The sequence below is a fragment of the Phycomyces blakesleeanus genome, assembly GCF_001638985.1.
Source record: "Phycomyces blakesleeanus NRRL 1555(-) unplaced genomic scaffold PHYBLscaffold_3, whole genome shotgun sequence".
Classification (NCBI taxonomy): Eukaryota; Fungi; Mucoromycota; class Mucoromycetes; order Mucorales; family Phycomycetaceae; genus Phycomyces; species Phycomyces blakesleeanus.
In genome coordinates, this window is record NW_017265136.1 from 650,501 (window position 1) to 677,104 (window position 26,604).

The 26,604-nt window shown below is 35.1% G+C and overlaps 8 protein-coding genes across 8 annotated transcripts; 5 read left to right on the forward strand and 3 right to left on the reverse strand.

Annotated features, from left to right (window-relative positions):
• Positions 1-857: 857 nt before the first annotated feature.
• Positions 858-1,549, forward strand: PHYBLDRAFT_163452 (hypothetical protein; the record flags this gene model as incomplete). Its single annotated transcript, XM_018434802.1, has 2 exons — positions 858-1,327; positions 1,360-1,549. 2 exons carry the CDS (start codon positions 858-860, stop codon positions 1,547-1,549), a joined length of 660 nt encoding a protein of 219 aa, XP_018296374.1.
• A 3,620-nt stretch (positions 1,550-5,169) lies between these two features.
• Positions 5,170-6,396, reverse strand: PHYBLDRAFT_121886 (hypothetical protein). Its single transcript, XM_018428835.1, has 4 exons — positions 6,365-6,396; positions 6,134-6,248; positions 5,759-5,867; positions 5,170-5,602 (listed from the first exon to the last, which is right to left on the reverse strand). The coding sequence occupies exons 1-4, from the start codon at positions 6,384-6,386 to the stop codon at positions 5,423-5,425; spliced, it is 426 nt and encodes a 141-aa protein (XP_018296375.1). The 5' UTR covers positions 6,387-6,396; the 3' UTR covers positions 5,170-5,422.
• A 375-nt stretch (positions 6,397-6,771) lies between these two features.
• On the reverse strand, positions 6,772-9,922 carry PHYBLDRAFT_163455 (hypothetical protein; the record flags this gene model as incomplete). Its single annotated transcript, XM_018434803.1, has 8 exons — positions 6,772-7,359; positions 7,473-8,072; positions 8,242-8,405; positions 8,489-8,543; positions 8,635-8,709; positions 8,801-8,963; positions 9,212-9,309; positions 9,731-9,922. The coding sequence occupies 8 exons, from the start codon at positions 9,920-9,922 to the stop codon at positions 6,772-6,774; spliced, it is 1,935 nt and encodes a 644-aa protein (XP_018296376.1).
• A 2,462-nt stretch (positions 9,923-12,384) lies between these two features.
• Positions 12,385-14,399, forward strand: PHYBLDRAFT_154365 (hypothetical protein; the record flags this gene model as incomplete). Its single annotated transcript, XM_018433318.1, has 5 exons — positions 12,385-12,444; positions 13,377-13,475; positions 13,661-13,810; positions 13,883-13,981; positions 14,178-14,399. The coding sequence occupies 5 exons, from the start codon at positions 12,385-12,387 to the stop codon at positions 14,397-14,399; spliced, it is 630 nt and encodes a 209-aa protein (XP_018296377.1).
• A 599-nt stretch (positions 14,400-14,998) lies between these two features.
• On the forward strand, positions 14,999-17,018 carry PHYBLDRAFT_107982 (hypothetical protein; the record flags this gene model as incomplete). Its single annotated transcript, XM_018428025.1, has 5 exons — positions 14,999-15,317; positions 15,483-15,941; positions 16,202-16,650; positions 16,721-16,777; positions 16,842-17,018. The coding sequence occupies 5 exons, from the start codon at positions 14,999-15,001 to the stop codon at positions 17,016-17,018; spliced, it is 1,461 nt and encodes a 486-aa protein (XP_018296378.1).
• A 1,837-nt stretch (positions 17,019-18,855) lies between these two features.
• On the forward strand, positions 18,856-19,281 carry PHYBLDRAFT_95336 (fork head transcription factor; the record flags this gene model as incomplete). The annotated part of the gene is made up of 2 exons (XM_018443896.1): positions 18,856-18,993; positions 19,135-19,281. Coding segments are annotated over 2 exons (285 nt in total), but the record flags the coding sequence as incomplete, so codon positions are not given.
• A 798-nt stretch (positions 19,282-20,079) lies between these two features.
• Positions 20,080-22,879, reverse strand: PHYBLDRAFT_185181 (hypothetical protein). Its single transcript, XM_018439042.1, has 10 exons — positions 22,748-22,879; positions 22,111-22,661; positions 21,930-21,983; positions 21,692-21,850; positions 21,477-21,522; positions 21,196-21,357; positions 20,989-21,083; positions 20,536-20,933; positions 20,385-20,441; positions 20,080-20,284 (listed from the first exon to the last, which is right to left on the reverse strand). Exons 1-10 carry the CDS (start codon positions 22,773-22,775, stop codon positions 20,209-20,211), a joined length of 1,626 nt encoding a protein of 541 aa, XP_018296380.1. The 5' UTR covers positions 22,776-22,879; the 3' UTR covers positions 20,080-20,208.
• Positions 22,880-23,011: 132 nt separating this feature from the next.
• On the forward strand, positions 23,012-24,179 carry PHYBLDRAFT_157528 (hypothetical protein). Its single transcript, XM_018433632.1, has 4 exons — positions 23,012-23,236; positions 23,357-23,427; positions 23,568-23,810; positions 23,984-24,179. Exons 1-4 carry the CDS (start codon positions 23,047-23,049, stop codon positions 24,155-24,157), a joined length of 678 nt encoding a protein of 225 aa, XP_018296381.1. The 5' UTR covers positions 23,012-23,046; the 3' UTR covers positions 24,158-24,179.
• The last annotated feature ends 2,425 nt before the right edge of the window (positions 24,180-26,604 follow it).

The following is a 26,604-nucleotide window of genomic DNA, read 5'->3' on the forward strand; positions in this document are numbered from 1 at the left end:
ATTTTTCTTCTATTGTCAATTTGATTGAAAAGAAGATTATATTTTTAGTTAAAGGAATGTGCTATATAATAGGAGGCCTAAAAAACCCAAAATCAAATACTTTCACATAATGTAAGACATAATACTATGAGTACTTAATTTTATCTAATATACACTTGAACTAATTTTGAACTTTTTTTAAGAAAATAAAACTAGTCAGTTTACACTAATCATAAGAAAAATAAAGCGGTGTGGTTAATGCTGAAATATTTGGATTGTATTATAAGGTTAGTATCTCATTATTAGAAAATATAGATACTTTGAGAGTGTTATTTATTAAAGAGAGTCAAAATAATATTTTTTATGTCTAAAACTATTCGAATTTTTTTCATGCAAATCCCTGTTGTGAAATGGTTGACTTACACTGTATAAATGCATAGTGTATATGTGTTTCGCTTGTAATAGTTTTGGAGATTGCTGGCATGCCAGGTTCATTAGCAAGAAGGAACCATAGTTTGGTCGTGGCTTCTATTTTATCATGTTGTGAGGTGCGTATTGTAGTATACTCTCCATAACAGAGTGAAATAAAAATTCTGTGATCCAGAACGGATTCTATGATTGCTAATGAGTCTTGTAGGGCAACTATCTCAGGAATGTAACACACACTAGAGACTTGTATACCTTATACTGTCTCAGTGGTAGCCAACCATTAACTAATGTAGATCTGAAAATAGAGAACCAAACATCTATATAAACAGCTACAATTTTCTTTCTTAAATAAACAACACTCTCACAGTAGCTATTGTTCTCTTTTCAAATCTTATTTGTATACCTCATTTTTTACTGTGAACCGACACTTTATTTTTTCTTAACAAAAAATGTCAACTACCATTTCCAATGCCACTTTCGAAAGCTCTGAGGAGAGTACACAAGGAGAAGGCTCCGTCCACGGAAGCATTGCTTCAGAAGACCTAGTAACGGAGAATACCCCCGAAGGAAAAGAACAAGAACAATTGGATATTTTCTCCATCGGTATATCCTTGGATATAAACCGCAAGACTGCATCCGCCGGTCTGCTCAGGATCCTAGAAACCCCAAACGTTTCGAATCAAGAGATCTGCCAAGCTCAAGAAGCCGTGGACCGCACCAAGACCCACTGGAACTCTTTCATGGCCTCCCAAAAGGCATTGTCTGACACTTCCACCAAGGAAGTGATGCGCAACCTGAACAGCAGGAAAAGCTCCAGGGATGCCCACACAAACAAGCAAAACTCTTTTGTGCCCCCGAACTTACCAATATTCCAATTGCAAGGCGGGCGACTTAGAGAACCCAGCAAGAAGATCCATGAGTAAATTCACTCATTTCTCAACGAATTCCAAGTACAAATGCGATTACACAACCTCACAGCCGACAAGCACTGGGAACACCTGTTCTGATTGACCTACGACGAAATACAGCGACAATGGTTCCAGAAAACCAAGGACGACAAGAGTATCACCTGGCAAGAAGCCCGCAACCGCATGGAGAAAGAATTCGGCAGTCCATTTTACATTTGGATCGAGCGACATGAGTTATGAGCACTGGTCCAGAAATCGAGTGAGACAGTACGGATGTACGCCCAATACTTCCAAGAAGCCACATACACCGCCGCCATCGAGAATGGAGAAGAGCTGGTCTGGCGGTTTGTTTCGTCCCTAATTTATGCCAATCGGGAAAAGGCCCGGCAAACCTTGACACACTGTTTTGGTCTGGCCCAATCCCAGGAAATTCATTAGGTAGTTCCCCTCATCGTTGCCACAAGTGGTGAAGAGTCCGACATCTTCAGACAAGAAGAAACCACTCCCAGTTGCTATAGCCGCGGACACCCTCAATGGTTGCTTTGAGATTGACTTGAGTTACCTCAACTCCCAGCCACATTGTAAGCACACAATCTACATTGTACCAAGCCGAGTATATCTGTTCAATATTTTTTTATTTCCTATCTATTACTTATTTTCTCTTCTTATTTGCCTTACCTTGTCTGTCTTGATTGTCCTGAGTGAATTAGACAGTATTCTTTTTAAAAAAAATCCAAACCATTAAATACCTAAATAAATGATATAAAATTTGTATATAGAATATACAAATATGCAGTAAAAAGATTGAAGTTTGTTCTCATATTGTTCGTACCTTTATTAAGCGGGGCCACAATAATCAGAGTGCAATGCATTAGATACCTACAGTGACTGTCTTTATCCGTTATTCAGCCACCCAATTGACCTTTTTTGTCCCTGATGAAGGTTTTAAAATATATATAAAAAGAGGAAAGATATAGTAAAATTTATTTATTTTTCTTTCTTTCTATATTTTAACTACACTCTTTAGAAGACATTTCTTTAATTGAGCCTCAAAAATGGACAATTGGAAAGGAACATTTGCACAATCCCAGCTCGAAAAGTTTGGCTGGTCAAAGTATGTGTGTATTCCGTACATTACTATTTGTACACATTCTCTTTAGTAGTCAAATGTAGCATGAGCCCTTTACTGAGCCCTTTACTACCCCATTTTTTTTAGAGGAGATGGTCTCGGTAAAAACAAGGACGGAAAAGTCAAGCACATCTCCGTATCAGTAAAAAATGATAAGAAGGGTGTAGGAGTCGGGGAGAACCAGTGGGAGTTCGCCTGGTGGGATCATCTTTACAATAAGAGTGCAAGCTCAGTTTCGGTCGAAAAAGATGAAGACGAAGGAAAGGTAACCGCAAATATATTAATAATAGAGACATAAAAATAATACAATCTTATTCTTCTTTTGTGGATGTGTATCTCTTAGTACAGTTAATACTCACAAAGGAAAGAAACTTTTTTTTTTTAGGTTAAGATTGCTACCAAGGTAAAATCTGATACCCGCCGTTCCAAGACTGGAATCATTAGTACCCAACGTCCTACCGGAAAGCGAGTCTCGACGAAAGAATCCTCATCAGAATTACCTAAAGAGAACGAAGAGAAAGAAGATGACGGTGACGAAGAAGAAGAACAGGCACCTTCGATGATGAGCTCAATGGCATCTATGGCAGATCACAGAAATATGATGGATAGCGTAAAAGACCTACACATGAGCATCAGCAAAAAGGTGGCTACAACCGTTCTTTACAGTGGATTTGTCAAGAGTTCAACAGGATCACTCCAACCGTAAGTATTTCGCAAGACAGAAAATCAAAATTAATATTTTCTGGTCAAATGAAATGAAATGAAATATGCATAAAATATTATATTGTGTAATTTATTTTCTTTCAAAAAAAAATAAGCAAAAATTAAACTCACTCATCTTTTATTATTTCTACAAAAGTTCTGATCCAAGTAAGCCTGCTAGCTCTGAAACACCCAAGCCAGAACTGTCATGGGAAGATGAAGAAATTAGAGACTTCTCTATCAAGATCTCAGACGCCGAGTTGTTTGCTGCTTGTGAAGGAAGAACAGCACGAAAAGGTGGACGTGGTTTGGTAGATCAAAAGGGCAAATATTCTCGTGTGATGCAGGATTATCTTCGACCAGAAGATAGCGATGAAGAAGCACAGACTCACAAGCGTAAGAGATCTGAACAAGAAGAAGATGAAACACCAAAGAAGTCCAAAAAGGAGAAGAAGGAAAAGAAGGACAAAAAGGAAAAGAAGGACAAAAAGGAAAAGAAGGACAAAAAGGAGAAGAAGGAAAAGAAGGAGAAGAAGGATAAAAAGGGAAAAAAGGAAAAAAAGGACAAAAAAGAAAAGAAATAAGAGGAAATATCCCAATTTATTAAATCAGACCGTTCATTGATCATCACCAACTACAACCAATATACACACATACATACATTCATACGCACCCATACACATGTAATGATAGATATAGAGTTGCTTGCTCCACACAAGCATCACCTTTTTTTTTATATATATAAAAAGTAATATATAATTATATTTTAAAATTATCTCAAAAATATTATAAACTACATATAAATGTCCGTTGTTGCTTAACCTTTTAAAATATCAAACAGCCAATCGTAACCACAAGAAAATATGGTAAATTTCGTACGATTAAATTCGATATTTCTCTGTTGTGTAATAAGCCCAAATATGTCGGTTTATTTTTTTTAAAAAAAAAAAACAATAATGAAAAATAAAATTGATTGAAACCAGACAATTCTATGGTCAAATATAGGAGAAAGAGAGAGAGAGAGACAGAGAGAGAGAGAGGGGGGGGGGGGAGAAAGCGTATCCATTTTGCTTTTTCTTTTTTGGATTTTTTAAAAAAGAAACCCTATTTGCCAAATTCTCTCTCTCTATCTTTCATTCATTCATTCTCTCTTTACCCCACCTACAAATATATAAACCTCTCTCTCCCATCAACCCACCCACCAGATAACACACACACACAAGAACTTATTTCATTCAAAGAATTGACTAGTAAAATAGTAATAAAAAAGTAATAAGCTAGTTTATAATTTTACCTTGGTTATTTTCAATCAAACAATATTTACTGAAGAGGTTGTTCTTATCGCACATATTGAAAAGTGTTGTGGTGCATAGGATAATGTTGAATACTATTTTTTTTTGTGATTTTTTTTGTCGACAGAGGCGTTGTGTGATAGGCGAAATATAGGTTTTTTTTTGCTGCCACGGGCTTCTGACAAGAGAAATAGAGAGAGAGAGAGATATGAAGAGAGATGAAGTAGGGATGAAGATATGAAGGGAGAGATAAAGAAGAAGAAAAATAGTGTAAAACAAGAACTAAGCTTGACTTCTGTGAACTATGTTGTATGTTTGTGTTTTGTGTTTTGTGATTGTATCGGGCGCGGCTTTGTTTTTTTTTGTGTCTTTTCCATCTCCTTGTTCTAACCAATTACTCTTTTTCAATTTTTTTGTTTTGTGTCTTTTCCATTTAGTAAGGTGATCTTGCGCGAGGAGGATAAGGTTCATATCTGGGTGGTGGGGGGCGGCGGTCGAAACGATCATAACGATCATAACGATCGTAGCGATCATAACGGTCGTAACGATCATAACGATCTCTTTCGTAACGATCATATCTGGGGGGATCATAACGATCCATATAAGGTCTATCATAATAACGATCCATTCTTGGTTCACCTCCTCTTACAGGTCTAGGAGCTTCAAAACGCGTATCAAAGGGTATATATAAAGTCAGTACGCGAATTATTGAAATCAAAAAGGCAATGCTGTAAAAAAATAATGAACAATATCGGACACACTCTATCTCTTTCTTCCTTCCTTTCTATCACCCAAGTACAAGCAAAGAAACTGTCGAAGGCTAAAATAAAGGATATAAAATGGTACTTACGTCCTCCGCGACCGCCTTCACGCTTAGGGGGACCATAATAGCGACCTGGAGTGGGAGTACGAGGTCTAGCACGTCTAGCCTACATTGATGAAAGGAATTTATTTATTAGAAAAAAAAGGCATTTCTTTTTTAATCAATTCTTAAATTGACATATTTTACATACCTTCTCAACTGTGACTACACGACCATCGACCTCGGTTCCACTAACAGATGTCTTGGCTCTGTCGGCATCTTCAGTTGAATTCATACGGATAAAGCCAAAGCCACGTGACTCACGGCTATGAGGATCGTACATGACTTCTGCTTTTTGAACCTAAAAAGATGGTTTCAAGCCAAGGAATTAACATTATTATTATTTTAGTAAAAACATCTTGGAATTTATTCAGTACTATCACTACTAATGTCTAAACATAATAATAATAATAAAAGGAAAAAGAGGTATAGTGAAAATATTAAAAACGAAACCAACCTTGCCGTATTTGTTGAACAATTCTTCCAACTCAGCACTTGTTGTTCTACCCGAAAGTCCGGTGATGAAAAGGTTGTCTCCTGGATTGGTTTCGAATACATCATCTTGGCTGTGATGGAGGTGATGTGAGATGAGATGAGATGAGATGAGATGGTTTATTGAGGAAGATGGAAAAAAGGAAACAATTGCTGTGTATTGTACGATTGCGCGTGTGTTGGGTGTGCGCGCACGCGTGTGTGTATGTATATGTGTGTATGTATATGTGTGTATGTATATGTGTGTTTGTGGGGTGAATTTTTGTCTTGTGTGTTTTTTTTTGTATATGTATTTATTTATTGGTTGGTTGGTTGGTTTGCTGTATTTATTGTTGCTTACACGTCTTTGGATCGCGAACGGCTTCTATATCTACTGTCGCTTTGTTCACGCACTGGAGAGCGCGATCGAGAACGACTACGGGAGCCCCGCCCGCGTTCATCAGAAATACGTGGTTCTATTTATTATCATCATTGTCAGTATTATTAATGATAAAACAGAGATAGAATAGATCATATTGCACAAGCATGATTTATTTGGGTCATCATGTACATCATCTAACAGCGTGCTTACCACTGCTTTCAATCTCGCTCATGATGCTTCCACCAAAGTAGTGTGTGTAGAAAGACCTTGTTGCGACAGAAAGGCCCCCTATTGACTTCCAAAAAGGTTTACGTCATCGGCATAGAGGCTTAGCAAATCAATGTATATAATTCAGCCCCGCTTTAATGTAGAGTGAGAAGAGAGAGTGTGTGTGTGTGCACATATTTGAATTTGTAGTGTAGTGTATTGTAGTGTATTATAGTGTACGCAATTAAGTTGGTGTCTATCTATCTAAAGAAAAGAAGAGAGAAAGAAAAAAAGTTGCAACTATTTACATATATTATCGTTGTCAATATTATTATCTTTTTTGCTATTATTTTTTGTTCTTTGTCTATCTCTCTTGCTTATATGTATATCCAAAACGATTATTGACTGTTTTAAGCATTGTAATTCAATTGGTTTTGGGGGCTAGGTTGTTGAGTTGACAATGGTTGAATGGTAGTTGAATCGACAGTTGGGTAAAGTGGAACCTGAACTGTAGTATCTTGTGCGACATTAATAAGAGTATCTTTTAGTGTTTGAGTTTCTACTGGTGCTTCTGCCAGTGGCGCTAGTGATTCTGGTGCTGCTACAGTTGGTGTTTCTGATGGTATTACAGTTGGTGTTTCTGATGGTACTACAGTTGGTGCTGTTTCAATGTGTGCTTCTGCTGGTGGTAATACTGTTTGTGACGTTACAGTTGGTAGTGGCAGCGGTAGTGGAGGTTGTGGCGGTTGTGATGAGGATGGTTGAGTCACCGGCTGTAAAGTTGAAATAAACACTGGATTAGGCTGTTGTTCTGTCATAATTTGGTCTTTTTGGGGTATTTCCGATTTGAAAGGAGGTGGCCTTTTACAGTCTTGACATATGAACTCGTAGTTATCCAGGCTCTTCATATATTTGTTAATCTGCATCGATTTTCGTAGGCACTGGATATGTTGCCATACACCACAACGTTCACAGGCAATCATGGGACTACCATCGTCCTTTAAAGAAAGAAAAAGGAATTTATCAGTAGCTATATATATTTATATATATGTGTGTGTGTATCTTTCACATTCGTTTTCTTTTGGTTCATAAATAAAGATTGTATACCTACCACATTTTGTCCAGACAATCCACACACACAATCAAACGTCCAGTTGCTTTCTTCTTCTTTTTCTTGAGCTTTAGTCCTCTTTCGCTTCTTGCTGTTGCTGTTGCTGTTGTTGTTGTTGTAGTTTTTGTTATTATTTTTCTTGTCTGTTGATACACCTGCTCTTTCTACTGCGGCTGCTTTTGTTGCTAAATCCAAAGAATCTGTCTTGCCATCCTGTTCGAGTCTGGCCATTTCCCGCTCATGCAATCGTCGTTCTCGATCCAACAATCTTTCTTCGCGAGCTTTTGCTGCTGATTCCTTTTCTGCTTCTTCTCTACGTCTAGCGTTTTCTTCTCTTCTGGACGCTCTCTTCTCTGTCAAATCAATGTCGGTAGATGATGGTACCAGAGAAGCCAGCTCACGGACCATAAGGCGAGAACTGCGTTTTCTGTGCAAAAGTGCTTCCTGTTTCTTCAATTCTTTCTCGTGATCCAAAAGCACGGGTAATACCTTGGGAATCACGTCTTCTATAAGGGCACGATAAAATTTCTTTTCGTCGATATGTGTGCTGTTGGAATAACGGGATGGAAACATTTCCCAGTCAGAGCTTGTCTGACAGACCTATTATTATTACACAAACATTAAATACATACATATATACATATATATATATATATATATATATACGTGTGTGTGGGTTTTTACTAAAAAAAAAAAGAGGGATAGATAAAGGACTATATAGATTGATAGAGAAGAAGAAAATATATTTAATTGGTAAAATTCAACTTACTAGTCTCCAAGGCATCCATATTTCCTCTACAGTTGGTGTTTCTATCTGGGATAAGTCAGCATTTCGTGCACTGTGGCGAGTTCCCTTTCTGGCCTGAGCTTTTTTTATTGCAGAATGAGGTTTGGTCTTTGGTTTGTGGATTGATTGTTGGTAAAGCCGATTGTCTGCATACATACACAGAGAGATAAATCAGGGAAAGTTTAGTAACTAAGCCAGTTTTAAGTCTATGCCTTTGTTGTAATTTTACCATCAAAGAGGTAGAATATGTTTCCTTTGGAATCACAACCAATGGGATCGACTCTCTATTAAGTAAATACAATAAAATAAGCATTTTCCTTTTTCTTTTTTCTTGTTTTTGGATAATGTGAGTTTGCTTAAATAGTTAAATTTTACCCATTGTGCTTCTTCGTCTTCATCTTCATCGCCTGACAAATGTTCTCGAAGTCTTTCCGGATCCTCAAAATACCACTATTAACGCGTTTTTTTTTGAGATTTGATTAGTAAATATAAATATAAATATAAGTATAGATATATAGATGTGTGTAAAATGTTGCCATACTTCACACAAGACATGCAATAGGTGAACTTTTGTATCCAAAGGAAATGTAAAGAAATTGCGGATTTCTTGTGTTGCTTCATAATTGTCTGTATGGAATGGGTTTGGTACTTCAGAGATTCGTCTGTCCCATTCGCGAGCAAAATACATCTGCCAAGTTTCATGTCTATAGATCAATTGTATTTTTGTGCGATTTTAGTTTGTCGTTCAGAGTTTCGTTTCGTTTTATTTTCTTTGCTTATAAGCATGCATGTATATATATTTTTGCTTGTTTGTTTGTGTATGTGCTTATTCAAAGAATGATTTCATCGATTCGTTCAATATATATACATATATAAATATATATATATTGCTTATGATAATAACGATAATAATATTATTAACAGTATTGTTATTATTTTTTGTTTTCCCTACGTGATAAATCTGTTTCTGGTCAATAACCGGAGCATTCGAACAATAAGCTCTTCAAACCGATGGCGTTGAGTAACATCAAGGATCATATGTTCAAGATCCTTTTTATTTTATATGTATATAAAAATGATATACACAGATAGATAGATTGTGGTGTAGATATATATATAAAGTTGGTATATAGGTAGATAGGCAGATATAAATTGTAAGTAAAGAAAATAAAGAAAGAGAAAATAATCAATAAATTATAATTATGGTTTGGCTCGTTTCTTTTTATGTTTTTATTTGCAAGGTTAAATAAAGTAATAGTGATAAATGGCATATGTGTAGATCCAACAAAATTTATGCCAAAATTTTGTGGCACAAAAATCAACCAAAATGATGATGATAATAATAATAATAGTAGTAATAGTAAAAACTAATATATAAATATATAGCAATTAAAAAATAAAGAAGAACAGCAGAATCGATCATGGGATAAAACAAAGAAGAAGAGGAAGAAAATTGGTTGTGTTAATTTACCTCTGTTGAGAATCTAGAGGATTCTGCTGAATTGTATTTGTTGTAAATGAGGAAAGATTCATCAGCACCAGAAGGGGTAGTAGCAGGCCATGGAGTGAATGCAGAATGGAATGTGTGGAAGAATTGGGAAATCGAGGCAAACTCAATATTGTTCCGCAACAGATCAATATCAGTTACACTTGGACTGGGCATAAATAAATAAAGAGTAGAAAAGTGAAAATGAAAGAAAGGTCAAGAAAAAATAAGAATGAAAAATAAATAAGGTAGTTTGTGTGTGTGTGGTGATGAAAATATACAAGATATATAACTATCTCAAGAAAATTGATTGCAGGTAAATAGTATGAGGAATCCTCTGCTTAATCGATTAGAGACTTTTGCAATGGAATCAACTAAATGAATAGCAAAAGCAATACACAAATATAAAGAGAGAAAGCAAAGGTAATAAAGGGAGATATGTATAGAGCTAACAAAAGTGTTTTATGAAAATAATAATAATAGGAAAAAAAAGGGAGAGTATTAAATTAATAATAATAAAAAAATTGGCCCACAATATTAATACTATTATTATTTCTTGAATTCAATTTAATTCAATTAAATTCAATTAAATTGAACCAAATTGATTTGATTTGACCCAAATTGAATTAAAGCTGGCTGCTATTATTGCCACTATTTGTTACTGCTTTACCAAGTTGGCTGGTGAACTGGTAGGCTGATGGTGGTAATTGGCTTGGTATTTTATTTTATTTTTATTACTTTTCTTCAACCTCCCCCCCTCCCCTCGTTTCCATTCAATTCATTTTTTTTTCTTCTCCGCCAAAGAAAAAAGTGTCGTCACACATACAATGAGAAGGAAACAAATTTTGTATACATGTTATTTTCAATATAGGATTTTATGACTTTAATTGCAAGCTATTTTATGTTAAAATATTTATAAATCATATTTTCATATATATACTAAGTTCTTTCTCCAAGAAAAATAATAGTAATGACAGATTTTACTCTTAAATCTATACAGATTAGGTAACAGTAGTAGCAATAGCTTTCAAGCCTTCTGCGTTTTAATCAATGAGCTATAAAGGTAACATAGAACACTGGTCTTGTAATTTTAGAAAATATGTATAGGTTGCTCTATAATCATAACATTTATGTTATTTTCTTGATCAGTCGATTGATAAATATCTAAAAGACTTGGCGTTTTCATATTCTTCAAATTATATATATATATACATAAATTGCTTTGCATAGTATTGCGTTGAATGACAAAGTGCAAACAACAGATCGAATAACGTTTGTCCCTCTTCTTCTTTGAAGGTGCAAAAACCAAGAAAATAAATTAATTAAAAGCCAATGGTATCACTTGAAAGAAACAACGCTCACTGTAGGCTCTGGAATCGAGACCTTTTCTTTTTTTAAAAAAAAAAAAAACTTCTAAATTTCCGCCAAATCATACAAGAGGTATTCCTCGAGTATTGTAAAGGATTACTTCTATTCCACAATTCTAGCAATAACTGTAATTACTCTATTTGAGTCTATTCCAAACTGAAAGAATCGAATAGAATTTAAGAAAATTTTCCTTAGACACACCCATAAATCTTTTGGGCTAGAATTTATCGTCAGGTTAATCCTAGATAGTCCAACCAAGTCGATCAGTGGAATCAATATCTGTAAACCAAATTATTTAGTAGCAGTAATAAAGATGGGTTATTATGATCTTCAATGAGAATGAATTGTATACTAATGAATCGTATCAAATAGCAATGTAACTGATCTGTCACCTTTTTATTACTCTCCAAAAATACACCAAATCTGCGTTTGTTCTTTTATTCTTTGTGCAAGTGAGAAATAAATCTTGTATACTACAAGTAATTTAAAGTAAGGTATACAAGAATCATAAAAAATAAAATGAATGTTCAATCTAGATCCCAAGTCTGTAATATTGCACAGCTTTCTGCTTTACTCCATTTTGATCAATTTTGAAATTGAATTCTCGTCTACCAATTTATTATTGCAAATAACCTCACAAAAGACAAAACAGGCCTTGAAACTTGCCTATATATTTCAATATCCATTAGAAGAAAAATAGGGACAAGAAATAGACTTTGTGTACTATGTGTATCATGTGACCTTTTTCTACTCCATGTGTATTTATTATATATAAATATAGAAAGAGAAAGAGAGGAAGATCCAGAGTCAAAGGCACAAGCAGAGACACAGGTACAGGCACAGGCAAAGGCCTATGCACAGGCAGAGGTAGAGAGAGAGAAAGAGAGAGAGAAAAAGTATTTGGTGTATTATTATATTATACTATATTATACTATAATATATTATATTATTATTATTTTATTATTATTATTTTCCATCTCATTTTAACTTCTTTCCTTTCCTTTCCTTTCCTTTCCTTTCCTTTGCTTCTTCCCTTCACCATCTCAATCATCTCGCTTGAGATTCCTCCCTTCCCTTTTGAATTTTGTATTTTCAACTAACAAAAAACAAAAACAAAAAATACACCCCAAAAAAAAGTCTCCCTCTATTTCTGTTTCTTACACATATATATACATATTATTCTTTTACTTCGCACCAACATTCATTCTCTCTATTGCTATCTCTCTTATATAAATTGATACAAATGTCACAAACCAAAACGGCTCGATCCAATGAATCCCTTTCCATCACCGAACAAACCGACCATCTCAAGGCTTCATCAAAATCAAAATGTGTGTTTCTTTCTTAATCACCCTTTAGAATATATTACTGTCATTAAATACTAATCAACTGTCTTTATTACTATTATAATGATTATATTTATTATAATCAATATCATTATCATTATGAAATTTCTGCTTGTTTCTTTTTTTAAAAATAATAATTACGTATCCATATATATATATATATATATGAAAATCATTTAGCTAAGCAGCATGTCGACCCAGAGTATGTAAAGTCCCCACTCTCGCCTACCGAGTCGGACCGGCCGGCATCACGCGCATCATTGAAACAATCGTTTGGTTCAAAAAGCGGCTTCCTTTCACTTTTGCTGTGCTGTACTGTCGGGGCTGGCTCATTCCTCGACAACGGTGACAAACCCTCGGTCTTGAACCTCAAAAAGAATAATAATAATCGAAAGGTTGAAAAGGCGATAATCGTACCTGAAAACAATTCGTCTACTTTAACCTCCACCATTTCTTCTAAACTTAATTTAAATTCAAATCCCAATTCTTCTACTACTGCTGCTGCTGCTGTCGCTGCTGCCACCTCTTCTCCTCACCACCCCACACCAGCAACAGCAACAATAACGGTTCCTGCTTCTGCCAATGCTTCTTCTACTACTCCAGTTAAAGTTGCTGTTGCTGATCTACCAAGGATTATCACTCAACCAGCTCCCCATGATGATTTGGTTAACCAACAAGATTCTACTGAACCAATTTCGGCCGAGACACCATTGTCACCACCCCTGCAATCTCCCGAGGTAAGGAACAAGAAAGAGTATATACATTCCTGCATATACTTTGATTTGATTTTAATTTTCGGATTATTATTATTATTATCTTTTGTGGTTTGATATTTTCCAATATATATGTATATATATTATAATTTGTGATTAATTTTTGTATTATATTATATATCTATATATCTGATGAGCATTTAGACTTCTACTTGGTTGCTGCCTCCTTTGACAGTGGCTGATCAAACCAAGAAGTGCCTTGTACTTGATTTAGACGAAACATTGGTTCACAGTTCATTCAAGGTAATAAACAACAAATAAGAAAAAAAAGAAGAAAAAAAAAAGGGTAATTTCGTTGGACAATTCCCTAATATAATTTCAGAAATAATACTTACACAATCCACAAACATACACGTACACGTACACGTACACATACACGTACAAAACACACGCACACACAACATATATATATATATTTATGTTTAAAGGTCATTCCCAACCCAGACTTTGTTGTACCTGTCGAGATTGATAATCAGTTCCACAATGTGTATGTGCTCAAACGACCCGGTGTAGATGAGTTTATGCGCCGAATGGGAGAAATATACGAGATCGTTGTCTTTACTGCTAGTTTGTCAAAGGTAATATATATTTATATTTATATAAACTAAAATTGAAATCTCTAAATCTCTAAATCTCTAAAATTCTCTTAGTACGCTGATCCCGTTCTTGATATTCTCGACATTCACAAGGTCGTAACTCATCGACTGTTCAGAGAATCTTGCTTTAACCACAGGGGTACTTATGTCAAGGTAAATATCATATCATATTATATACCATATCATATTATATTATATTATATACATTCTGTATTGTATTATATAAGGGTATTCTCTTTTGTAAGCATATATTCTAATAAAATTCAAAAATTCAAAAAACTCAAAAATTCAACAAAAATTCAAAAATCCAAAATTCAAAAATTTCAAAAATTTCAAAAAAAAAAAAAAGGATTTGTCCCAGTTGGGTAGAGATTTGGAAAGCACAATGATCCTTGATAATTCGCCTGCCAGCTATATCTTCCACAATGCCAATGCTGTGCCTGTATCAACATGGTTTAATGATCCTCACGACACAGAATTGACTGATCTGGTCGCCTTTTTAGAGGATTTGACAAGTGTTCAGGATGTAACTCTGGTGCTGGATAGTACAGTAGAACCGATTTCTGTTTAAATTACCATAATTTACTCGCTACTCTACTATCACCACCACCATCAACTACCACCAACTACCACTACCACCACTACTACTACTATTACTATTACTACTATTTTCACTCTTTTTCTATTTCTATTTTTTTATTGTTATTCTTTTTTTATATCTCTCTTTATTATGTTAGCATACCCCTCTACCCCTCAAACAAATAGCTGTTAGTCTTGTTCCCTTTTTTTTTATGCTACTACAAAGTTTCCATCCTCCCATTGGGCAGCCAAACAGTCACAAATAATCAAACCCCGCAAAAAGAAGTTACTTTGAGTCTAAACTGCTTTATCTTTCCCTCCTCCTTTTACAATCTTTCTCTTTCGCTTTCACTCTCTCTTTATTTATATTTTCTTACATTACTGTCATGTTCATCACTCACGAACAAGTAGCTACCCATAATTCAAAGGGTTGGTATTCAGTAGCATTTACTTTAGAAGAGAAGATGTGTACAAAACCTATATCTTTGATTTAAACATACAAAGATACATAATATCTATTGTGTTATTTTTATTTAATTATCTAAATATATAAATATCTAAATATCTAAACATTTATAAATGTGTGTATATATGTATATATATGTAGATGATCTATGGGTTATTCTGCATGGAAAGGTGTATGATTTGACATATTTCTTGCCTGAACATCCTGGAGGACAAAAGATTATTCTCAAGTATGCTGGCAAAGATGCCACTTCAGCATTTGAACCCATTCATCCTATCGATATCATTACTCGACTTTTGCCTGCCGAAGTGTGCATGGGATCCATTGACCCTGCTGCCCTGAAGGGCGCAACTAAGGAAGAGTCTGAGGAAGACAAGTTGATTAGAATTGCCCGAGAAAAAATGCCCCGTTTAGAAGAGATGTACAACTCTTTTGATTTTGAAAGTAAGTTGTACTCTGGTGTATTATTTTGTGGATTTATATATTTAGAAATAATGAAATAAACGTAGAGATAGAAAAATCATTTGTCTTTATCTCTTACCCCATTCCCGTGTTCATTTGTCTCACATGTTTGACTTTTTTTCTTTTTTCTCACTATTCCTTTTATAGGCGTGGCAAAGAGAGTTATGAAACCCGATGCCTGGGCTTATTATTCTTCCGGTGCGGACGATGAGATCTCCATGCGTGAGAACCACAACGCATTCCATCGCATCTGGCTGCGTCCTCGTGTGATGGTAGACGTCAAGCATGTTGATATGAGCACCACTATGCTCGGCTGCCCGGCCTCGTTTCCTCTCTATATCACTGCCACCGCCTTGGGAAAGCTCGGCCATCCAGAGGGTGAGAAGGTCTTGACGAGAGCAGCCGGAAAGACCGGTATTATCCAGATGATTCCCACACTTGCATCCTGCTCTTTTGACGAAATGGTCGATGCCAGACTTGATAAGCAGAACCAATGGTTGCAGCTCTATGTCAACGAAGATCGTAATATCACCAAGCATCTTGTCCAACATGCCGAGGCTCGCGGAATCAAGGGCTTGTTCATTACTGCTGATGCCCCTCAACTGGGTAAAGTTAATTGCGATTATAGGAGAAAGAAAAAAAACAAAATAGCGGGGTAAAAAGATCCTTTTCCGTGCGTGAGAATTGGTGGTGGTAATTCAATTCATTTTTTAAAAAAAAACAAGTGAATGAATGAATCAATCAAAAAGACTCATCGTATAGATCAAGATTTTTTTTTTAAAAAATTATAATTTGATTATAATTTAATTACATGTATATTAATTGAAATTCTAATCAAATATTATGATTTTTTTTTGTGTGTGTAGGTCGTAGAGAAAAGGATATGCGCCAAAAGTATGCCAACGAAGCACCCGATGAGATTACTCGGTCTGAGATGTCGATGACTCGAAATGAAGGTGCCGCTAGAGCCATCAGTACATTTATTGATCCAGCTTTGAACTGGAGTGATATTCCTTGGTTTCAGAGTATCACAAAGATGCCAATTCTTATCAAGGGTGTACAATGTGCCGAGGATGCTGTCTTGGCTGCCAAATATGGCTGTCAGGGTGTCGTTCTGTCCAACCACGGTGGTCGTCAGCTTGATTTCGCACCCTCTTCGATCGAAATCTTGGCCGAGGTCATGGAGACATTGAAGCGTGAAGGTCTGGACAAGAACTTTGAGGTCTACATTGATGGTGGTATCCGCCGTGGATCTGATATCTTTAAAGCCATTGCACTCGGTGCCAAAGGTGTTGGAATCGGTCGTCCTGCTCTCGTAAGTTTCTCAAAAAAATCTTTTAAAAAAACAGTTTGCTTACATAAACATTTTTTTTCTTTGGTTCTAGTTTGCCATGTCTTCTTATGGTGATGCTGGTGTCGAACGTTTGATCAGCCTCTTCCAGGTAAAATATATAGTACTACAAACAAACAAGCACACAAACAAATATATTCATTACTTATGTATAGAATGAACTGGAGATGTGTATGCGTCTCATGGGTACACCCACTATCAAGGATATTAAGCCTGAAATGGTTGATATCCGTAACATCAAGGACCACTTTGTAGCAAACCCAACAGATTACCTTGCTGCTGGTGCCTACGAAAGAATGCAACCCAGAGGTGGCATTATATCCAAGCTTTAAAAAATTATTATTACTATTATTATTTTAATGCTATATACATATATACATATATACACACACATTCATATATATATTTTCCTTTGTTAGTTTCAAATATTATTTTAAAAATTAAAAAATAAAAAATAAAAATAAAGCAAAATGTATAAAATATAACAGCCCTTAGGTGTCTTGGATAGGTATAGATTATTATGTATTTTATTGTATTTTATTGCAGTTAAATCTATCTGTTGTATATGTAATCTATACACATATATACAAGAAATGTCAACCGAATTATTGACCATTTTGTTTTCATTTTTACATGTGTAGATTTGTATATATAATTTCCCCACATTTGAGATCTATAGATTTATGAATTGTATATTGCATTGTTTGACGTCATCTTCTACTGCACTCTTTTTTCTATATATTCAATTTACTTTGACTTTCATTTAAGGCTTCCAACAAGTAGCCAAATTTTCACAACTCCGCACTCAATTTACGATTTATATATATTTTTTGATATTTTGATATTTCATATATGATTTTTTTTTAAAAAAATAAAATAAATAAATAAATAAATAATACATATATATTTTTATTTTTATTTCTTAATCGAGAATTAACCAATTATTATTCTCACGATTTTTCAATATTCTTGCACCTTTATTTATTTATTTTACCCCCTTATCAAAACCTTTGTTCGCGTGTTCCCCCCCTCTTCCTTTTTTTTTGATAAATATATACACGTACATATATATATTATTGACTTTTAGTAATGTCAAACGAGATTCCTTTGATAGCTACAAAAGACAACAGAAGCAATAACACAAACAGAGATAAAACAACAAAGCCACAAACACAAACACAAACACAACCACAACCACGACCACATCCACGTCCACGAAGAGAAAACTTTCCACATGTATTCAATGATAATCAGACATTCGCCAAACTCGAAGAAGGAAATGGACTGTGTCACTATATTCGTACACTCAAAATAACTCTCGGGCGCAAGTCTGGGCAACCTGGTCAAGTTGACATTCCACTCGGCAACACTAAATCAGTCTCACGTCAGCATGCTCAAATGAATTACAATCTCGAAACCAAAATGTTTGAAATGACAGTTTTTGGAAAAAATGGAGTCTTGGTTAACGATAGCTTTATTGACAAAAACTCAACAGTTCCTCTTAAAAACGGGTAAAAAATTATTATTATTAAAAAAAAAAAGGTTAAAGGGGTGTTTTTAAGATGTTCTTGTATTTGAAACTAGTAATTTATTGATTTATTTTCTAAAAAAATAAATAACAATCTTATTAGTGCAAGAATCCAAATCGCAGACAGCAGTTTTATATTCCTTTTACCGCGTGAAGAAAAAAATGAAATCAAAGAAGAAAAAGAAGTATATGAAATTGAAGAAGACGAGCTTGATGAAATCGAAGAAGATGAGCTTGATGAAATTGAAGAAGATGAGCTTGACGAAATCGAAGAAGATGAGCTTGACGAAATCGAAGAAGATGAGCTTGATGAAATCGAGGAAGATGAAATCGATGAAACGGAAGATGCTTTAAATTATCAGAATAATTATAAAACATTTTACGGAAACTCTACTGCTAACTCTGGTGCTATTGCTACTTTTGGTGCTATTTCTGGTGTTGGTGCTAGTGCTTATGCTTATACTGCTCCTCCTCCTACTGCTGCTGCTGCTACCACTACCACCAATATCACTACCACTACCAGTACCACAGCAGCAACAGGTTCCTTGGTACCAATTGCGCCAAGGGTCGAGAAGCCCCAACAAACCATTAGATTTATTCACCCCGGTCCTCCCTCACAACCACCCAAACCTAGGATTGGCAAACCTTCTTACTCGTACGCCTCCCTTATTTCCCAAGCTATCGGGTCAACACCCTATAGAAGAATGACACTACACGGTATCTACACTTTTATCTCGACCAATTATCCTTATTACCAAATGAACTCCAACGGTTGGCAGGTAAATATATATATAGCAGTATTTTTTGCTTTGTTTTTTTTTCTTTGAACAAAATATAATAATAATACGTGCTTTAAATTACCCTCCTCCCTCTTCATAAACCATAAACTCTTTATTGATCCGCTTAATTGGCATTAATAGAACTCTATAAGACACAATTTGTCTCTTAACAAGGCATTTATAAAAGTACCTAGATGTGATGCCGAGCCTGGCAAGGGTGCATACTGGACAATTGATACAAATGCAGAGAAGCAATTCTCTAATGGAATTTATCATCGCAATCGACGCCCAATGGGACGAGCTGGAGGTGTTTTCATTGGAAGTGTGTATCAAAGGCGACTCTCAAATGAAAGCGCAATGATACAGATGCATTCTGAACAAAACAATCTATTAACTCCACCGCCACCGCCACCACCACCGCCACCACCACCATCGCCGCCGCCGCCACCACCACCACAAACGCCAGAGGTGGAAGGAGTAGGAGGACCACCACCTATATATGATACCTGCGCAGATACCCCAAAACCATGGCTAGTGCAAGGCCCAACGTCACACATATATCCTCAATCTCATTCAAACCCACATTCACATTCACACCCATATTCATTTCCACCTTCGCCCACAGCTCCAAACACAAACTCAAACACAAACCATGCCCAAGCCCAAACTCAAAACCTACATCTTCAACCATATGTGCAACCATCCCAACATCCCCACCCTCACCCTCACCCTCACCTTCAACAACATCCTCAGCTACATCTTCAGTCGCTACTACATCCCGCACAACCCATGACACCTCATTTACAGCTTCGGCTTCAACTTCAAACGACAATCCGCCAATATTTGATAAACCCGGTTCAATTTCCCTTGCCGCCATCTATCGCAAAACTCTTACCCCATGCTATTGCCCAACTACCCCCACAACTTGCTAGCCAACTAGGTCCGGCTTGGAGTGCCGCTCTCAGCGGAATCCACTCATCTTCAGGAACATCTCTCAAATAAATCAACTGATTATTATTATTATTATTATTCTCTCTTTTCTTCATTATATATATGTGTGTGTGTGCGTTAAGAACAAGTAAAGAAAAGAATAAAAAGAATAAATAAATTATAATTTATTTTTTTTTAAAAAAATCAATCAATCAATCAATCAATCAATCAATCAATATATGTGCAAATATATATAATATTCTGCTGATAATTGTATAACAGCATTTATCGCAAAGGAAGGCGCCATTCTGCTAAACATTGACGACGAATAGCCTCTTGATCAAACTGCAGTGGGCGCTGACTTTTAACAGAAGAAGAAAAAGGTGCATTTAGTTAATTTTTTTTGTGTTCAAACAAGTTTGAGATGTACATATGTTAATATCTTATTATCAAAAACTTACGGGTCTTTAAGGTGAAGATCCAATTGTGTAAGAGAGTTAATCTGTTTGAGCAACATTCTAAGTAAATAAGTAAATAAGTAAAGAAGTTATTAATCTTGGTTTAATTCCTCTGTCTTTTTCTTTCTATATATCTGTAATTCAAGAAACTAACTTGAAATTTCGCATCTTGACATAATCAAAGAATTCTTCATCCTCTGTGAGCACAGCTGCCTTGACAAAGCTCATTACTGGTTTGTGCTCCATCATGTTTTGGACTCTCATGAGAGCATTGATTAGGCCGGTTGGCTGTTGGAATCTCAGCTGTTTACAGACCAGGTATCTTTCTGAATTGGCAGGACGACTGGTTAAAGGTTTTGTGATGCAGACCATCTCAAACAATTGGTACAGTAACCAGACCAGATCAGCCGTGAACTCCTCATTCATGTCAAAGAATTTGCACACATATGTGCCACCTTTCTTGAGACATGTAAGCATCGTTATGGCCTCACACAGCAATAAGCGCTGGGCATAATTTTCTTGGTGTTCTTCCTTTCCAGTAAAGTCAAAACCCTACATTTTTTTTAAATATACATATATATATATTACTAATAATAGTAGTACTTACACCATCAGCGACAACTAAATCAACACCTTGATTGCTTGTTTCGCTCATGATTTTTGATCCAAATCCAAGAATATTTGCTTCGTGATAAAGATTACCTAAGAATTGGATATCAAAGTTAATACCCATATCAACAACAATTTGATGTAACAAAAAACTCCTTGTTTTATATATTAGCAAAGATTCATGAATCTTTTTTTATTTATTCACCTGAACCATCAGGTCCGTCAATAATCGTAAAGTTCAAAGGGGCATCGGAACGGAATTTTCCAGTTTGCCAATTTAATTCATCTGTTTCGTCTGGCATCTTGAGGGTTATGCCGTAACCATGAGCATTACCGCCACCACTGCAAACTCTCCACAGCAGATATTCTGATAATAATTTTTTTAGGAGATAAGTATATGCTCATCTTGAAGTATTTCTTTTTCTGTCTCTTTTCTTTTTATTTTGTATACATATTTATATATATTATTCATTTATAAAACCGTACCTGTAAATCCACCAGGTCCTCCACACAAATCAGCAAACACTAAAGGCTATAAAAATAATAATAAACATTTTATTATTATTATTATTTTGTATTATTATTAAAATGTTTAATGTATAAATTTGTTTGAAAAAGAAAAGAAAAAAAGCTAGAAAATACACACACATATATATATATATATATACATTGCTAATGATTCATGCATTTATTTATTTTACCTTGTTATCTGAGGTTGAGCTCAACGAAAATGTAGCGTCCAGTGCTGCTAGTTTTGTAGCTGCTCTGTTCATAAATATCGATTTTCCAATAGATTCAAAAGGATTGCTTCTTGCTCTGGCTGTGGACCTTGGTTCTGCAGGAGCTTGACGGATAGTTTCCTATTTTATTTTAAGTAATGTTAATTAATTTTAGTTTCATAAATGTCAAAACAAATTAAATTATAGCAATGTTTCTTACACGCAAAGCGTTGGCTTTCTGGATCAATTCGGCAGAACTAATAAAGTCATCATCCTTTATATATATATAACCAATATTTATTTATTATTATTTTTGTTGATTAAATAAATAAAACACATGAATCATATATATATATGTATGTATGTGTATGTGTGTGTGGTTAGTAGAGTCAAGTTGTTACCTTATCTTTAATACCAGAAGCTCTAATATTGGCAGTGATTTGATCAATGCTGAGTTTCTTTGATGGATCTTCACAGACGAGAAAATCGGTACTTGTTCGTAAATCGACTTTGGCGTGCTGGGCTTTTGGCCGTTCCTCTCTTTGTCTCTGTGGCTCTTGATGTCTTGTTTCTCTAGGACGCTCTTCTCTAGGACGCTCTTCTATATGTCTTTCATTTCTGTATTGGTCTCGTGGAGGATAACCGCTGCTGCTGTTATGGCTAGGTCTGAAAGAAGATGGGTTTGCTTGATTTGGTATTGTTTGTCCTCCTGAGTTATAAGACTGTCTCTGTTGTTGAGGATAAGGATGATATGATTCTTGTCTGTGGGATGGTCGTTGAGTTGCTGGGTTCCAACCGCTTAAATTTTCATCTCTACGTCTTCCTTGCTGATGTTGCTGATACTGCTGTTGGTGATGGTGGGGTCGATCATGTGAATCCTGTCGACGATCACGTAGCGATGGTGGGGGGATTCCAGAATTTAAGCGAGTGCGTGCATAACTTGGATCATCATCTAATTTGACGCTGAGGGATCAATGTCTTTTGTCTCTCAATATATATATACGTATATATCCATGTAAGGGAATATGCATGGATTACCTGTGTACAGGTCCTTTTGTAATGGCATTTTATTTTATTTTTACTTCTTTTTTTAAAGAAAAGAAACTGCTATTACTATACACAAATATCTGTGCGTATTTTTGTATTATATATATAATGTATATCTAAAATACGTTTTCTATATTAAAGGGAGGGGGTTTTTTTGGAGAAAAGTAGTGAAAGATCGCGTTCACAGTCACAAATAAAAAAGAGGGGGGTGGAGCGGGAAAGGGAGGAGGGAGTATTTCCAAAAAGGACTAGAATATGAATTTGGAAACGGATGCTTTAATGTTTGAGAGATGCAATTGACATTGACAACACGTATACAAGACGCCCTGCGATTAGCGCTCGCAGATCCTTCGTTCAATATACGATCCAAAGAAGAAGCCAAAAGTGCTGTAGACGCTTCATTGGATGTGACCATGGGAATTTCATTTACATTACTGCAGGAACTAGCTCAATTCTTGTCGCACACCAAGGATTCAAATGGCAAGTACAAGTAATTGTCATAACTTTCACAATTCTTTTTGTTTTGTTTCTGTTTTTGGATATTTAGTGGTACTTTTATATTGTTCATACTAATATTATTTTGTGCATATACATATATAGGTCGTATATGGCTTCATGAACTTATTCAGGGAGCTGGTGTCTACCATGAACCAAAACCAGTCGAACCAAAGGTAATGAGAAGAATGCGAAGAGAAGACAACTACAGGCACAATTGTAGCTGGAACTGTGCTTGTAAATGAATATATCTATATAGCTATATTTCTTTTTCTTTTTTTTTAACCCGATTTCACTTTAAAATAAATAAATAAAGGATCTTGTCTTCCAAGCTTATCTTGAGCAATTACGAAAAGATCAAGCTGAGCGGGAATATGCTCGAATGGTATCTTCTGTTGTCACATCCGAACAAGACAAAAACATGTTCCGGATACGGCCAGATGAACTTAAAGAGGTCAAGGGGCACGTAACAACCATTGTAAATATTGCTTTCTCCATGGTTGCAGTTTATGTTGCAGTGTTTGTAGCTTCAAAAACAATGACAGAAGATCTTGGTGTGGTAAGTTTTCTTCTTCTTCTTCTTCTTCTTCTTCTTCTTCTTTTAGTATATCATTTATATCAACCAATTAAATAAGTAAATATCATGAGTGGTGTGGATGGTATATTTTTATTAAAATAAGAAAAATAAAAAGAGTTAAAAGGTGCTGATTTTTATTATTATTATTATTTTAGCGTGTACTTCTTTCTTTTGCTGGTGCTATTGGAATTGGTGCAGTAGAGACAATACTGTATGTACGGTATGCCAGTAAAGTACTCTCTCCACCCAAGAAAAAGACGATGAAAAAGAACTCTTTAAATGTTCAAAAACAGAAAACAAAAATTATAGCTAATAAAATCGATTCTTGAAGCTTTGTGTATTTATATTATGATTTATTGTTACTATCATTTTTGACTGAAGAGTAATCTTGTTTGTTTGTTCACAATATGAATGAATAACAATGAGTATGTGCATATAATAAAGAAAGCAATAATCATAAGAGATTAATTGCTATGAATGTTGTTAATTTGATATACTTTTCATTATCAAACAAACAATCTACACTTATATCTTCTTATATGTCTGCGCATGACTTACATTTAGACTTTATATTTTTAAAACAAGCTTATGGATTACTCTTGCACAGATAACTCACGATGTAATTGTGTGCTCAAATGAGATAAGCAATAAAGGCAAGTAAGCAATTAGCTATGGAGGGAAGCTTTAAATCTTACACATACTATAGACGATTGTAATTGTGTTTCTAATTGAGATGAACAATACGGTCAAGCAAAGTGGCAATTGAGGTATTCGGGATTGATTTTGGGTTAGTATCTCAATAATGGGAAAAGTAGATACTGTAAGAGTGCTATTTATTAAAGAGACAAAAATAATATTGTTTATATCTGTTACTATTAAAATCTCTGTAATTCAAATCTTTGTTGTGTAATGGTTGGTTGGTTTACACTATATAAGTGTATAATTGACATGTACCTGGTGTGTAGCAGTTCTGGAGATTGTTAACTTTTCAGGTCTATCGGCAAGAAGAGACCAGTTTTTGCCTATGACTTTTATTTCGCCCAAGTGTAGTATGTATACTACAAGAGCTACTAAAATTGCACCATATTATAGAGAAACCTCATTTTTACATTTATGTGGTTTAAATCAATCGAACTAGCAATGGGGGATCCGCACAGTATTAAAAATGCATCTCCCAAAATAGAGCAAATCGTTGAAAAGAATGATAGTATAGTAATTCCACTTACTTGACCGACCATAATACTACTAGGATTCTAAAGCTTGGCTATTTTACCCATGTTTTTTCCCTGTTAAATTATTACTATATCGAGTGCTGACTCTACTTATTTCTATTGCTAACTACCTCTGACCCTTTGGTAATGATCGACCACAAAAAATAAAAAAAATAAAAAACCCCGACACATCTAGCCAAACTACATGTCTTCTTTTTCTCGCTCACACACCCCTCTTCTACTGGCTCACTGTAAAATCCTCATCATTATATTAGTATATTAAGTCCACTCTTTATTTTGCCTTATTGGTCTGTCGTAAATCCATTACTATGGAGTATAATCCAATAACTGAGCAAGTCATTTTCACTATTGTAAAATACGATACGGAACGAAGAAGCAACAATAATGAGATATCGTCAATGTACGTACACCTATTATCAATTTCTTTTTTCTTAGCACTCAGACAATAACATAATTACGTACTGCATTGTGAATCTTGAGTCATCAAACTAAACTAAGTTTCTTAACTGGTCATCTACTTAATTAACATGAGTCTTGGCTCCATTGTAACGGGCGTTGTAACCATCTTTCGGTCAAACCTAGTTTGAAGGCTGTAATGCCTGAGCTTACCACCGAATTACTTAAAAAGAGAGAGAGCAAAAAAGTCTATTACTGTTCGCTTTACAAATAATAATATTCTTTAATGGTAATCTCAGATGATTGTCGGATATACATGGATTCTTTTGTATAAGCACAACATGTTATGCTTTTGGGCTACGACCTCTCACAGACTTTTAGGGAGGTTTTTTTTTATTTGGTTTTGTAATAATGATAGTAATAATAATGATAAAAAAATAAGCAATATAATATAATAACATCTCCAGTAGTTGCTTTTATTTCGACTTTTATCCTGTATTTAGACTTTTAGCTAAGAGTCATGTTCCCAGAATTCATTTTATTTTATCTAATTAGAAAAAACAGGCTGAAGTTAGAGATCATGTCATGCAACTTATAACTTTCGCCACGTATTTTCTAACTTACTTGTTTCTCAATAAAATAAAATATAAAGCCTATACTACTTGGTAATTGTGTGCCGTACACAATTGACAGTAGAGAAAAGTTATATAAAACTTCATAGGCCAATGACCCCTTCCCCCAAGGGGAGGGGGGAGCAAAGCTCCTCGTATATATAATAACAAATTTTGGATAAAATATATACGAATTGATTTTTTTTTGCTACGCTTATAACTCTAACTATAACTCTTATTCTAGCTCAAGCTATGTCTCTAATTCTAGCTCAAGCTATGTCTCTAATTTTAACTCTAGCTATGACTAACTCTAACTCTAGCTATGACTAACTCTAACTCCAGCTATGACTAACTCTAACTCCAGCTATGACTAACTCTAACTCTAGCTATGTCTCTAATTCTAACTCTAGATATGACTCTAATTCGTCTTCTGCTAGTAAAGTCAGATGTTAGTAAAGTTAGTTGTTAGTAAATTTATTTGTTCATAAAGTTAATTTCTCATAAAGTTAGTTGTGAGTAAGGTTAGTTGTGAGTAAG